The sequence below is a fragment of the Eretmochelys imbricata genome, chromosome 8 (assembly GCF_965152235.1).
Source record: "Eretmochelys imbricata isolate rEreImb1 chromosome 8, rEreImb1.hap1, whole genome shotgun sequence".
NCBI lineage: Eukaryota > Metazoa > Chordata > Testudines > Cheloniidae > Eretmochelys > Eretmochelys imbricata.
The window spans coordinates 105,927,294-105,941,537 of NC_135579.1; the positions used below are offsets into that span (position 1 = coordinate 105,927,294).

At 51.9% G+C, this 14,244-nt stretch overlaps 1 protein-coding gene across 3 annotated transcripts in view; it reads right to left on the bottom strand.

The window, feature by feature from the left end:
- RNF220 (ring finger protein 220) overlaps positions 1 to 14,244 on the bottom strand; it is a 324,645-nt gene that overhangs the window by 92,125 nt on the left and 218,276 nt on the right. For all 3 annotated transcript variants that reach the window (XM_077823455.1, XM_077823454.1, XM_077823453.1), the window contains one exon: positions 11,851 to 11,896. In XM_077823455.1, the coding sequence (XP_077679581.1) occupies positions 11,851 to 11,896 (46 nt within the window). The remainder of the gene's footprint in view (positions 1 to 11,850; positions 11,897 to 14,244) is intronic.

Here is a 14,244-nt window from a genome sequence, read left to right on the forward strand (position 1 = left end):
AAGCAAGTGCTTGTCCTCCATGTCTTGGGCCAAACCACTGGACTGCGATGCAAATTCTGCTTCGGGCTTTCCATGGAGAATACAACCAGCACTCTGAAGTTGAATCTCCTCATGTTAAAAGCCTGTCAGCACCCAGGCCGGAGGTACCAGAATCACTGGATCCACCAAGGGGCCCAGAGACAATGGGTCGGATTTATTGCAATGAGTCTGAGGGCAGGGGATGCGATCATAATTCGTTAGGAGATCAGTAACAAAGAGAGAAAGGCCCAATCCAGAATGCTGAATCTAGACCCCTTTGAATGTCTGGGATCGGGGCAGGAGGGAGGAGAAACAGGACGCTAAGGAATCAAATCCTTGGGTCCATCCTTACGGGTTTGGTTCTAGGTCAGATCAAGAGCTGGAAGGGGCCTGTTGCCTTGTTTAGATGTGGCTAAAATCTCACACAAATTCCTTGTGAGTTTTTCACTATTAAAGATGGTAGGAAACGGATCTAGTAAAAATGATACTTCACATCTGAGGCCTGACAAAGCACCAACAATCATTAGAAAAGTCCCAGCACCACCTATCCAGATCGGAGCTTGTGCCCCGGAACTGTCTTTAGAAACACCCAGGTTTTGCCACAGTCACCAAGTCACTATGTTTGTGCATAAGTAGCACCCACAGTATGCAGCCAATTGCACAAACCATGTTTTCCTGTAACTACTGAAATCCTGCCGTTATTGCTAGAACCATTCATTACTTTATCTGCCTCCCCCGAGCAATGCTTGCATTTTACAGTGCTGGGGAGGACCTGGCTACAACTGAGTTCAAACACAGTTCTGTCTTGCAGTGCCACCTGGGTCAAGTCACATTTCATCTGTCTCCCCGAATCGTACTACAGCCATGGACTTTTGCATGGCAGGCGCACTGCTTTGGTAACACAGATGAACTGTGTTTTAATCCTGTCAGTGGCTGATCTGTGTTGTAACTGCATTCCCTCAATACAGCGTAGATAGAACTATCATTTGTGAGAGAAATCTGCCTTTTTGGGGGGGCATAAATCTAGTTCAATCCCCTCATCCCTGAACTAATCCCTCACGCATGACTCCTTTTGACACGGTCTCCCACAGTATTCTTGTCAGCAAGTTAAAGAAGTATGGGCTGGATGAATGCACTATAAGGTGGGTAGAAAGTTGGCTAGATTGTCGTGCTCAACGGGTAGTGATCAATGGCTCCATGTCTAGTTGGCAGCCGGTGTCAAGTGGAGTGCCCCAGGGGTCGGTCCTGGGGCCGGTTTTGTTCAATATCTTCATAAATGATCTGGAGGATGGTGTGGATTGCACTCTCAGCAAATTTGCAGATGATACTAAACTGGGAGGAGTGGTAGATACACTGGAGGGCAGGGATAGGATACAGAGGGACCTAGACAAATTGGAGGATTGGGCCAAAAGAAATCTGATGAGGTTCAATAAGGATAAGTGCAGGGTCCTGCACTTAGGACAGAAGAACCCAATGCACAGCTACAGACTAGGGACCAAATGGCTAGGCAGCAGTTCTGCGGAAAAGGACCTAGTGGTGACAGTGGACGAGAAACTGGATATGAGTCAGCAGTGTGCCCTTGTTGCCGAGAAGGCCAATGGCATTTTGGGATGTATAAGTAGGGGCATTGCCAGCAGATCGAGGGACGTGATTGTTCCCCTCTATTCGACATTGGTGAGGCCTCATCTGGAGTACTGTGTCCAGTTTTGGGCCCCACACTACAAGAAGGATGTGGAAAAATTGGAGAGAGTCCAGCGAAGGGCAACAAAAATGATTAGGGGTCTGGAACACATGACTTATGAGGAGAGGCTGAGGGAACTGGGATTGTTTAGTCTGCAGAAGAGAAGAATGAGAGGGGATTTGATAGCTGCTTTCAACTACCTGAGAGGTGGTTCCAGAGAGGATGGTTCTAGACTATTCTCAGTGGTAGAAGAGGGCAGGACAAGGAGTAATGGTCTCAAGTTGCAGTGGGGGAGGTTTAGGTTGGATATTAGGAAAAACTTTTTCACTAGGAGGGTGGTGAAACACTGGAATGCATTACCTAGGGAGGTGGTGGAATCTCCTTCCTTAGAAGTTTTTAAGGTCAGGCTTGACAAAGCCCTGGCTGGGATGATTTAATTGGGGATTGGTCCTGCTTTGAGCAGGGGGTTGGACTAGATGACCTCCTGAGGTCCCTTCCAAGCCTGATATTCTATGATTCTATGATTCCTCTATGCCTGACTTAGTTCTCCGGCTCTGTGGCAGGCATGACCATGGTGTGTTTGTACATGTGAAACAGGCAAAGGAGACACAGACATGGCCCAGAGAGGCTGGATGTTTCCAGCGGGGACAGTAACACATCACATTTCACCCGCATCACTCTCTGCCCATCACCCCGGCTACAATGATTCCTTGCCTCTGAGGCACTCTGTACTAGCGGTAGAGACTGGAGCTGCTCCCCTTCCCGTATGATGAGAGCAGGTATATATGCCCATGCACTTCCCAGCGGGATTCCTTGCTGCTTGGACAATGCACCTATGCACTGAATTGTTCCCTTTCTTCCTGGGGAAACGGGTACTGGAGAGCTCAGCCCTGCCCCCATGCCCCAGGTACTGGCCTGTAATTCAGATCCAGAACCTGATTGGATCGTGTGTGACCAGGCTTCATCTCCCTGTGCCAAGGCCTCAGGCAAGCTCCCCCCACCTTCCCACGGCAAGCCAAGCCACCGCTGGGGCGTTGAAAGACACAGAAAGGGCCTTGTGTAAGCACCAGCATTACCTCTCATTTCTCCCTCCCCTTTAAATCATCTCTCCGCTGGGCAACGGCGCTCTCTGTAGAGGTCATAAACCCTAAGAGGATCAGCCGCAGCATTACACCTGGGGCAAGCTAAATAAAAAAAGGTCACCGGCGCTTTTTAAACATGGACAAAAAAGCAGTAAAATGTGTTTGGGAAAAAAAAAATCTGGCATTAAATCATGACTTTTTGCCTGTCTTGCCTCATTAAAAGTGGCCTTTTGGAAGGTAAAATTATCATTGTAAGCGATAAGATCTTTAAGAAAATAATTCACGGCTTCTTCACCCTTTAATATGATAGCCGCCATCGGCTAATTTTTTGCTTAATGGCAACGAGGCCATCAATCTTGTCCAAGCCGTGTGCTCACCCTCTCCTCCCTCCCCTCCTGCCGGTCTGGGCAGCCATGTCTCCGGCGTGGCTCCCAGGAGCCATCTTTTACTTTCTTCTGCCTTCCCCGCAGTGGGCAGTGAGTGGGTAAGACAGGCCAGGGGAGGCTGAGCCCACAAAGCCTGGCGTGGCCCCACTCATGCTCCACCCCCAGGCCCTCTCCCGTCTGCTTCCAGGTCCCACTCTTCCCCTGTGGCCCAGGCTGGGGCTGGCCGGCCTACGGCTGGGACTTGGGGCGTCTGGAACCAGCGCTCGTGGGGGGCTGGAGGACGCAATGGGGGTGCTCTGGGCTCTGGCAGGAGAGGGGGGTGGAACGGGTGGGAGGCCTCGGGCAGAAGGGGAGGGGCTGGGGCCTAGCCTCCTCCAACGGTCTGGTCACGCACCGCCCAGGCGGAGTGGGAAGAGGTTTGCTGTGTGTTTGGGGGAGCGGGCGCGGGCAGGACTTCATGGGTGCGATTGTGGGCATACATGAATGTGGGTGTGTGCATGGAGATGGCAGCTGTATCTGTTCGTGTTCATCAGGTGGAATTCAGTCCCTGGGCAGAGGGCTGAGCACAAGGCCTAGGTACCATGTAAGTCCCAGAGGGTGTCTTGACCATGTGCTGGCCCTCTGCCCTCGGGTGAATTTCACCTTCTGTGTGTGTGGACCTGGCCTCTCCAGGGATTGTGCAATTCTGCAGAGCTCTGGGGCAGTGACTGGAAAGGTTGCAGCAGCTTTGTTTCAATTAAAAAATGCATGGTCTCAATTAATTAAAAATGATACTGCCATCAGCACAGAAGCCCCCATGTTTAAAACTCAATGCTCTCCCGATCCTGTGGCAAGGGTGGGCACAGCAGCTCCCCCATGCCAAATTAGAGCTGCCTGAGGGGAGCTCTAATTTACACTGCCTGAGGGCCCAAAATGTAGCCAATCATCAGTGTGTTCTGGCCATGCCCCTGCTACACCAGCAATGGGGAGCAGGGGAAAGAGAGTGTCATGTAACAGCCATAATTTCAGCACTATGCCGTGAACACATCACTCTTGCAGAGCTCTCCCTGGGCTGGCGTTAGGCCCACATTGCGGGAGCTGTGCAAAGCAGCCATGTTACATGAGAGGGTCAGGCCCTTTGTTTGTGTAAGTGAAAGCTGAATTCCCAGAGTTCCAGGAGGGGTGACTTCTTCCATGGGAGACCATGGGTGTATCTGCGTGTGAAAGGACTGGTGTGCATGTGTATGCCACCTGTGGGAGGATGGGTGTACCTGCACGTGTGTGACTGACTGTGCATGTGTGTTTACACAAATATGTGTTCCTGTGTACAGGCATACCTGGGTGTGCAACCACGCAGAACTGTGAGAGCTGCACGTGAGCAGTGCATGGTGCCTGCAGGTGGACACACGCCCATGTGCAAACAGATCTCTGGGGCCCTGCTGCGTGTGTATATGTGCCTCGGTTGGCATGCATGTGACTCTTGGCCCCGCGAGAGGGAGGGAGGGGTGTATGTATGGGAGAGAGCGGGAGCTGGTTCCTGTCAGGATGCAGCCCTCGCACCAAGGAAATGGATTGAAATTGCCAGCACACACTAACCGTCGCCTCCCCCTCCCTTAACTACCTTCTCCCTGTGCCGCAGACGGGTCAGGTGTCAGCACAGGGAGAGGCTAGCAGATGCCTTTGACATTCTGTTTCCTTTCAAGGCCAGCCATTTGAGACTATTAAGTGCTGGACTCTGGCTTTCTGATAGCCCCAGAAAAACACAGGGAGTCTATTTTTCTTAAACAATCTATCAGAGCTGCTGTCAGCAGAACAAATACCCTAGCCCTTCTTTTTCTATATCTCGATGGCCTTTTTTTTATTTTGGCACAAAGTGTTTCCTGCTTGATGCGTTCAGCCTTAACTCTGCCGTCTAAATAGGTACTTATCACTTAACATGGAGGTGATAGCTTGACATGTTTGCTGTCTCCTGCCCTCCCCACCGTGGCAGGGAAGCAGTGGAAGTGTTGCTAATAGCTGTTATCACTTGGGAACTGTAACCCGAAAGCAACGACTGATACCAGGCCTCAACTCCACTTCCTCCCCCCGCCCCCACTCTGCAGGCTGCTTTGGATGTTAGTGCTGGAGGATCTTGGACACAAAGATGCTAATAGTCCTAGAAGTAGGGTGACCATACACCCATCCTGGCCGGGACAGTCCTGTTTCTAAGCTCTGTCCCGGCCGTCCCGCCTTCTTTTTACAAAAAGGGGCGTTTGTCCCATTTGCTCTTCCCAGCTGATTAGCTGGCAAGAGAAAACAAACAAATGCCCAATTTACCAAAAGAGTCGGGTGCGGGCATGGAGGAACGTTGCAGGGGCAGCAATGCGAGGTGCCAGGCAGTGGGGCTCAGGGACAGCCCCAGCCGCAGCCCCAGCTGGCGTGGATCTCCAAGGGGTCAGCCCCAGCTGCAGGAAGTGTGGAGGTTGGGCGGGGGGGGGGGTCAGCCCCAGCCCCAGCCGTGGGCAGCACAGGGCTTGAGTGCTCGGCCCCAGCCCCATCCACAGGGGTGTGGCTCTGGTGAGCCCCAGCCACCCCATTTCTACTTTAGGAAATATGGTCACAATATCTAGAAACTTTCTTACAGGCCTGATCCTGCTGCCAGGAAAGCCAAGGGGAAAAACTCCTATTGGCTTCAGGAGAGGGGCAAGGCTGGCATCTTGGCTGTGCGGTGGCATTGGGAGTGAAATGTGCAATGCAGTGACGGTATAGGAACCACCACCCCTGAGCCAGGGCGTAGTCATGACATACAGATTTCGCTTTGAAGCGTTCTTCATAAACCAGTGCCGCAGCTGCGGAAGATGTGGCCCAGCTCTGTTAAATGACTTCCCCCAGTGAGTCAGTGACATGGCAGAGTTCAGAGTAAGAACACAGGAGTCCTGACCCCAGTCACTTGTTCCTACCACTAGACCGTGCTCCAGAGGAGATCTTTGGCTGTGCTTGCCATTCCATTTAGAGGGAGGCAGCTGGGAAGGGTTTAAAACAGAGATTTTTGTCAAGGTTTAAGGCTTCACATCTTGCCTGCCTTCAAAGCTCTTTTTCCTTGGAGGGCTTTAGCGGTCAGATTTCCCAATAGGTGCAGTAACTCTTTTTCAATCTGCTCTAGAAGGCTGTAAAAAAACGGGGGGGGTGGAGGTGGGGGGGAAATCAAAGAAATCTGGCATTGTAGATGAGTTCCCAGCGCAGCCAGGGGTCTCTGTGCTGGACCCTCACTGAAGCTGGGCATAGACCTAAACAAATCAGCCACAAACATTCTTTGGAATAAGAAATGGAAGTTGCTTCTAGTCCTTCTTCTTTGCTGTCAGGTTGCAATGACAGCCAGTTTACAGGTGGAACATTCATGTAAAGAGTAACTTTAAAGTGAATATTAGAAAATGCTGCCAGGAAATAAATTGCGAACTCACAGAACAGATCAGCCCAGTCTCCTTCAGTGGTCAGGACCAGCTGCTCCAGAGGAAGGTGCAAGAAAACCCTAGGGAGCAACTATGGAATGATGAGCCTATAGGGAATGTTTCTTTCTAGCCCCCATCATTTAGACATTTGTTAATACCCTGAATCCAGAAAGGTTAGATAATTTCTATTTACCTGTCCCTGCTGATGGTCTCATTATCCATATAAATATCTAATCCCTTTTTGAATCCTATTAAAAGCTCTTGACCTACATGATATCCTGTGGCGGTGAGTTCCATAGGTGAAATATGCATTGTGTAAAAAGCAGTTCTTTCATCGGGACTCACATCAGCAACCTGGTCCACAGAGTTACGCTCATCCAAACAAGTAACAGCAGTAATACCGTGTGACTTATGTTCCCAATAAAAACTAACAAACACAGAGTTGAGTTTTGGATATCAAATACTCAGAGCGAACTGCCCACGGACAATCCCTTCCCCAGGAAGGAACTAGTCACAGAGAGGATTCACTGGAGAATTACAAATGGGGGAAAAGGTCAAAAATCAGGAACACAAATCAAGAGAATCGTAATCTATGTGCAGGCAATTTGTGATCAAAAGGAGCAACTAGTCGATTATTGGCTGAAAACCAGCCCATCCACAGCTCACATGCGTGTGGACTTTGGCGGCTCAGTATCTCCTTTCTCGTTGATCAAGGCAGCACTTGGAAAAGAGAGCAGCACCGAATCCGGGGGGCACAGGTGAGGAAGCAGCTAATGGGGCACACATGCCGGCGGACCCAGAGTATATTTTGCCTGTTATTAGCTTAATTACCATTTCTATTAGGGTAGTGCTAGGAAGCTCCATCGGTGCCCCATTGGGATGGGTGCTAAGCAACCAAGCTGCACAGAAGCTAGTCCCCATAGAGACTATGAAGGGCCTTCCTCCTCCTGCTCCTTCTCTGTGTCACCTTCTCCCCGGCCCCGGCTCACTCCTCCCTCGTAAAGGACGCTGTGCTCCTCATGGTCAGGAGGGTCAGCTGCTTCCTCTGAGGCCGGCAGTGTTGCCCCAGGACTGGTGGGAGGAAAGGGCCACCAGTCGCCTCCAGCAAAGGGATGGGGCTAAGAGCACAAATTCCTAGGCCTGTGGAGCCGGAGCAGCACCCTGAAACGTTCTGGCCTCTAACACGGGGCCAGTGAGAACCACCTCCCTCCCTTCCTCTGGGTCCAATGGGTCCGTTCCCCCACCGCTGCAATATCCCCTCTTCAAAGACGTTTCCTCCAGCCAAACTCTCCTCCCTTTTCTTGGGACAACTCACCCAGAAAAACTGCCCCTCGGGAGGAGAAACCTGGTAAGAACCTATGACCTCGTGCTGCTGTGTCACCAGGGAGTGAGGGTGTGGGGCGCTGGGGGACACCTCAAAGCCCCCTGCTCCTGAGGAAGATCTGTCCTCAGATGCAGAGCAGATGAGGGGCAGAGGGGGCTTCATATCTGCCTGCAGAGGAGACTTACAAGGCAGCCCAGCATCAGCAAGTCCTTTTCCTGGCCCAGACAGACTCAGCAGGTGGCTCCATCTGAGAGCGCTGAGAGCTCTGGGAACAAGACATCAAGGGACATCACGGGCAGGGTGGGCTTGAGGGAGAGCAGCAGAACCAAGGCCAGCAGGGGCCGAAACGGCATCGATTCAGGACCAGGAACAGCGCCTGGGAGCAGAAAGGAGGAGACCAGGACAGTGAAGAGCTCCTATAGGCTTGGAGCCTGTAGGCATGTGTCAGGGAAGATCCGCTCTGAAACAGAAACAGCTGTTTGGGGCTCCGCTGAAGGAGTCGCCACCGCCAGAGGCTAAGCAGCAGCAGCTGCTACTGTCAAGCTCCCCTCCCCTCACCTGCTGGTCTAGTCTGAGCAGCAGCCACAGGCTTGGTAGAAAACTGCCCCCAAGTCGCTTGTCCAGGCGGTTACCTACAGGGCAGCACTTGCTGATAGACCAGCCTGGTCTCTCATAGAAGGAAAACAGGGAATGTGAGCTGCGAAGAACAATCTGGTTCTCAACACTGCCCTTTGCTGCAGCTGAATGGTGGGGAGGAAGAGTGAATTTGCTGCCTGCAGCCCTGCTCTCGGAGCCCTAGCCCGGCCGTCACTGTCTCTGCCAGCTCCAATAATAGAAGAATCCGATATAATAATCTTGGATTCATCACATACCATGTTGAGTGATTGGATTTTCTTTGACATGTTGCCATGAAAATTGACCCAGTGCGGTGAGTGACAGCTCTTAAGGGGCAGGGAGCCAGTGAATGAAAACACGTGTTTACATCAGGGATTTTATTTCCAGGCTAAGTCTTTGCCGGGGGAGTGGGGCAATTCTGGGGGAGTGCAGGGTGAGAAGGAAGCACACAAAAGAGTTCTGAATAAACAACAGACTCTTGGAGAAGGTCTGGAGTTAAAACAACACACCCCCGCCAGTCATGACAGGTCGGTCCCTGCCCCACCTGCCTCAGGACAGGAGAGAATCAACTCTGGTTCTCGACGGTCTACTCAGAGATCCCACAGCACTTTCCGAAGCTGCAGGTCTGATGCCAATCACTGTGTAAGTAATGCACATCCAATCCATGTCCACCAATAGCTCATACATGGCCTTGGGTGAGACCCTCTTTTATGGAGAAAGTGACCGGCAGCCAGGACACCGGGGTTATATTTCCTACACATTATCAAATGTGCACAGCAGAGGGGACCTGGTTTACCATCTCATTCCAAGCCTGGCCCCTCCATTGCTGTAACAGCCCCCGGCCAGGCCACAGCACGGCATAGGAGCCCACGGCAGGACATACATCCAAGATTTCTGGCCGAGGGGGAAGATTGTTGCTAAGTGAGTCAGACTAACATTGAATCCATCCCTCATCTCTGTGTTATTGGATCATCATACGCCTGAGTGCGGACACTTCGAAAAGGCCTGGCACTGCCCCCCCCGGGCTGTGATCCTGTTACGTCGCACAGTGCTCCTCACAGCTTGGACCTGGCCCACTGACCTTATTCCCTGCAACACAGGTGTGTCAGACTGTGCTTCTGCGGCATGCACGTCGTGGTCTGACAGGGTGCACCGAGCCAGGAAAACAATAACTCAGCCAGCCACAAAGAGATGGAACCGCTTCATCCCCGAACCGCCTCCTGCTCCACTCCAGCACCATTACAAAGGGGCCTTTAATACCAAGCTAACATGAAGCCGAGAGCGCTGTGCCTTTCCACCCCACACAAGACTTGTCTCCCAGCAAAAGCCACCTAGAAATAATGAATCCTCCAGGGCCAAGGAGCTTTCAGGCTTTCTGAGAGGGGAATGAAAGATTTCCGGATTTCATCCTCTCTCCCCCCACTCCCAAGGCTTCTTGAAGTTAATGTTCTTAGGCCTGGACGTGAGGGGCAAAGGGAAAAGATCCATGTGGTGACAGGAGGCGACTGATCTCTTTTACATAGAATGACTCTCCAGTCCCAGTTTAATCCCCTCTCTCAAGGCAAATGGGATTCTTTGTCAATAGAAACTTCAAAAGCCCAGCCCTGCCGAGAGATGGACCCTTCTTCTTTATCTGGTGTCTGTCACTGACTCGGTGTATTTACCTCCAAACAGCTAATCTGTCTCTCTAGCCCTCCCTCTCCATCTTGGACTCTGTAGTGGGGACGGCTGAGTTATCAGCATTCAGACTTGATGACCTATGAGAGGGGACCCTGCAATGCACAGGTCCTTTTATTTCACCTGCTCCTTTGTGATGTCAAAAGACAGCCTCAAAGATTCTTGGTTTTCAAACACACCTTAGGGATTTTTCAATGCTTGTTTTTCACATCAGAAATATCAGGACCTGACTTAGCTGAGAGATGCTGCGACAGCCATGTCTCACTCTCAACACGCAAGCTAGGAACTCCTGAGTTCTAGTCCTGGCTGTGTCACTGACTTACTTTTGACCTCAGGCAAGTCACTTACCCCCCCTGTTCATCAGTTGTCCCACGTGTAAAATGCGGGCTGTGACACAGGCCTGTGAGATTCAGTAACTTCTACTGGAGGAATGTGTTTTGAAGATGCGAAGTGCTATCAAGCTACTAAGTACTATTATGATCTCTTTTCCTGGAGGTCTTGGGAAATTGGTGGAGGATCTGGAAGGTAACATCTCGTGTGGGTGTGTGATGGATAAACTGAAGTGGCAGAGAAGAGAAATGACTCCTTAATGTCACAGTGCTGGTTAATGACAAAGTCGGGCCCAGGAGCTCCGACACCCTGTTCAATGTGATTGTCTTACCCGATTACACAGAAACAAGTGTATTTAAATGTTGAACAGTGCACAGGGCACGGCTAAAACCCAACAAAGACCTTTTCAGCTCTGGGTTCCAATCTTGCTGAATTGTCCAACTGCACAACGGAGCCTCCGCTGCCTAGTGGATTGAGCTTGGCAGCCTGGCAGTCGGATCTGCCCCTGCCCCGCCCCTTAATCTCTGTGACCTTGGGGAAGTCACTAGACTTCCCTTTGCCTCCGTTTCCTAATCTATTAAAAGGGGAAGAGCACTGCAGAGTGGCTCCTGCAGATTTCCTGGAGATGTAGCCATCTGTCTAGGGACTTGTTGGGCCCTCTTCCCTGGAGCAATAACAGTAACAGAGATGCTGCTGCGGTGTTTCGTGGGTGATAGACGTGGCTCTCAGAACTCTGTGCTGGGCCGGGGGGGGCAGGTCACTGCCAAGGGAGGGAAGGAGGAAGGAGTCTACAGTATCTTGGCACCATTTCAACATGGAGCGGTGGCTCTTCTTCCTGGTCTCTTTCATTTCCCCAGGATGTTCTGACTCCCAGCTTTACAGCCACTAACTCCAGCGCATGGCTCTGTGCTGTGAGCTCAGGGAGCACAATCATGCTGTCACGAGACAGAACGTGGGGTCCCGGTGACCTGTCCGCTCTTCGGCTGCATGGTCCCACTGGCGCAAAGAGGAGTGGCCCAGCTTGTGCTGGGAACCAGCCACTCCGGAGCAGCAGGCAATCTCCTGGCAGCTGGCCAAGTAGGAGCAGCTGCCCCCCTGCTCCCCCGGTTAGACTGATGCTTGAAAATGAGCCCAGAAACTAAACAGCATTTCACCTCTGGGGGAGCGTCACAACAGACGACCCCACTCAAGAGACACCCAGTATCCCGGGGACTGGCGTGTGAACCTCACCACGTGGGATGGGGAGTGACATGTGTATGTGAGGGGGAGCCGGTGTGAATCAGGTCACTTTCAGGGAGCTTGACAACAGATGACGCTTTTCCTCACTTACCTTGGGGGTGCCAGGTGCCATGGAATCCTTCAGTATGGAGTTCTTACTGCCAAGAGAGAAAAGAAGAGAGTGAGCGTCCTGGCCACCGCATGACAGCAAGGGACAGGGGTAGGGAGTGGGGTTGTGCAGGGGAACTAAAGGAGGTTAAATACCAGGGGACAGGGATCCTGGTTCTGATCCGAGATGGGGCAGTTTAACCAAACGCTCCCAAACTGGAAGGGTTTGGATCAAATGGGGCCTAGAGTGGAGCCAGTCCTGGCTTCGCAAAACCCAAATCCAGCTGATGAGATTTTGCAAAGTGAAATCCATTCCTCCCCCCTGCTGCTGCCGCCCACCTCTCTCTGTGACCGCTGCCACAGCGCCGAGGGGCCCGATCATGCGAGGTGCCCATTGCCTTCTGAAAGGAACTGAGGGTGCTCAGCGCCACGCGGGAGTGGCCTCGAGGGAGAGCAGACCAAGAGAAAGCGAGCGAGATTAACTGCTAACAAGGAGACGTAGAAAACTCTCCCTCTTCCAACCAGTGCCGAGGAGGCAGCAGTCCTGCCACTGGCTGGAGTCATTTGTTAATTCCGCTTGTTTCCCATTTAGCGGCTCCCTCTCAGCGGGGAATGAGATCGCTGTCATGGCCCTCCTCCCCGCCTGCTCCTCCCTGGTGTGAGATGCCGCAGATTTAATAACACTTCCCCCCTCCAGACAGGTTAAACTTGAAACAATTACATATCAAAGCCGACATGGTGGGGAGGCCCGCACTGTAATTTTTTGGTTATTAAAGTAATCTCTCTCATGTAAATTCTCCCGCTAACACGCTGCAAACAGCATTAGGAAATAAATTATTTCCCCATGATTCGATTTGTCAATGCAAAGCACCTGCAGCAGGCAAAAGGATCTTGAAATATGTTGCCAACCCGATGCCTGCACTTGTAAGTACATTGTGGCGGGGCGGCTGGCTCCCACCTCTCCATAGCCCCGGGGAGATGATGGATGGATGGATGGATGGGTGGGTGGAGGGAGGAGGTTAGCGGGTGGAGGCGGAGGTTGGGGGTGGGGGGAATGGAATTGTGTTTAATAACAAAATTTGTATGCAAGCCTGCATTCCAGGCTAAGGATGAGTGATCGGCAGCCAGCAAGTATTAAAAAGCCTCGCTAAACAGCTGCTGACAATAGAACAAGACATATCAAATCAGATCTACTTCAGGAACATTAATATACACACGCATACAGACATGCGCGTGCATAGGCAGGCCCGCACACACACTCTCCTTTCTCCCCGATCCCAGCAATATGGGAGACATCAATACGTTTTTATGAGACTTTCAGAAGATCAACATGGTACTAGATGTGACAAAAAAGCAATGTGGCTGTCATGTTCGCTTTGTCGGGGACACTTTAGCCCCAGATGCTGCGCTGCAGTGGCAGTGGGGAGAAATTGAATTTGGCCGGCTTTAATCTGCCTTGATTTGGCAGATGGCTGGGTGTTATGAAATGAGAAGGGATGGAGGAAGGTGTTTCCTCCTCAGGCTACAAACCTCCGCAACCCCACCACACCCGCCCGTACCCCTCTGTGGGCCTCAGAAGGGGCGAGATAAGGAATTATTTGTCATGATCGGGTCACCAAAGTGCAAGAGATCAAGGCTTTGCTGCCTCTCCATTTCCCATCCCCAATGCACAGAAGTTAACGAGGCACTTTTAAAACATGATTCTTAGCCAAACAGCTGCAGTTACTTGGACTCTTTGATGGACGTGAACATGGATGAGCGTCTCAGTCATTGTCTCCCTCCCATCTATCCCTCTCCAGGGCTCTGGATTGTGGCAAGCACTGGTAATGAGGGTGCTTTGCCTTCCAGAACCACTTTCACAGCACAGCCCTGACCGTGCCAGCTCTGACTGCAGTGGCCCCAGGCAGCTGAACAGGGGGACGGGTTGGAAGCTGTTTCTCGCTGTTCTCTCATGCAGAGATTTCAGCAGCAGAGGGTCTGGACCACCCAGCTCCGCTGGGACATATTCTACCCACACCCTGGGCAGAACAGATGCAGTTTTGCGGCACAGGGTGAAATGTAGGGGGAGCCCACGCAAGGGTTCTGCAACCCATGCATGTCCTGGAGCACAGCTCTGTGGGTCGTCAGAGGGTTGGTTTAGGGGGAAGGCTGGCGCTGACAGATTTGCAACCACTGCAGGCTACCGCTGTCACTCCACAATCTGGCGTGTGTGTGGGGGTCCCTTCCCAATCAGACCCAGCAGATTTCCCCTTGGCACAAGCCAGTTACTGGGGATGAAGCTCAGAACATTGCTTACCGAGGCATACTTTGTCTCCAGCAAAAACATGGTGTGTGTATTCCCCACCGCAGGCACACGCTGTGTGTACCGGGGGGAAATAGGGAAGGGGTGTGTGTGGGG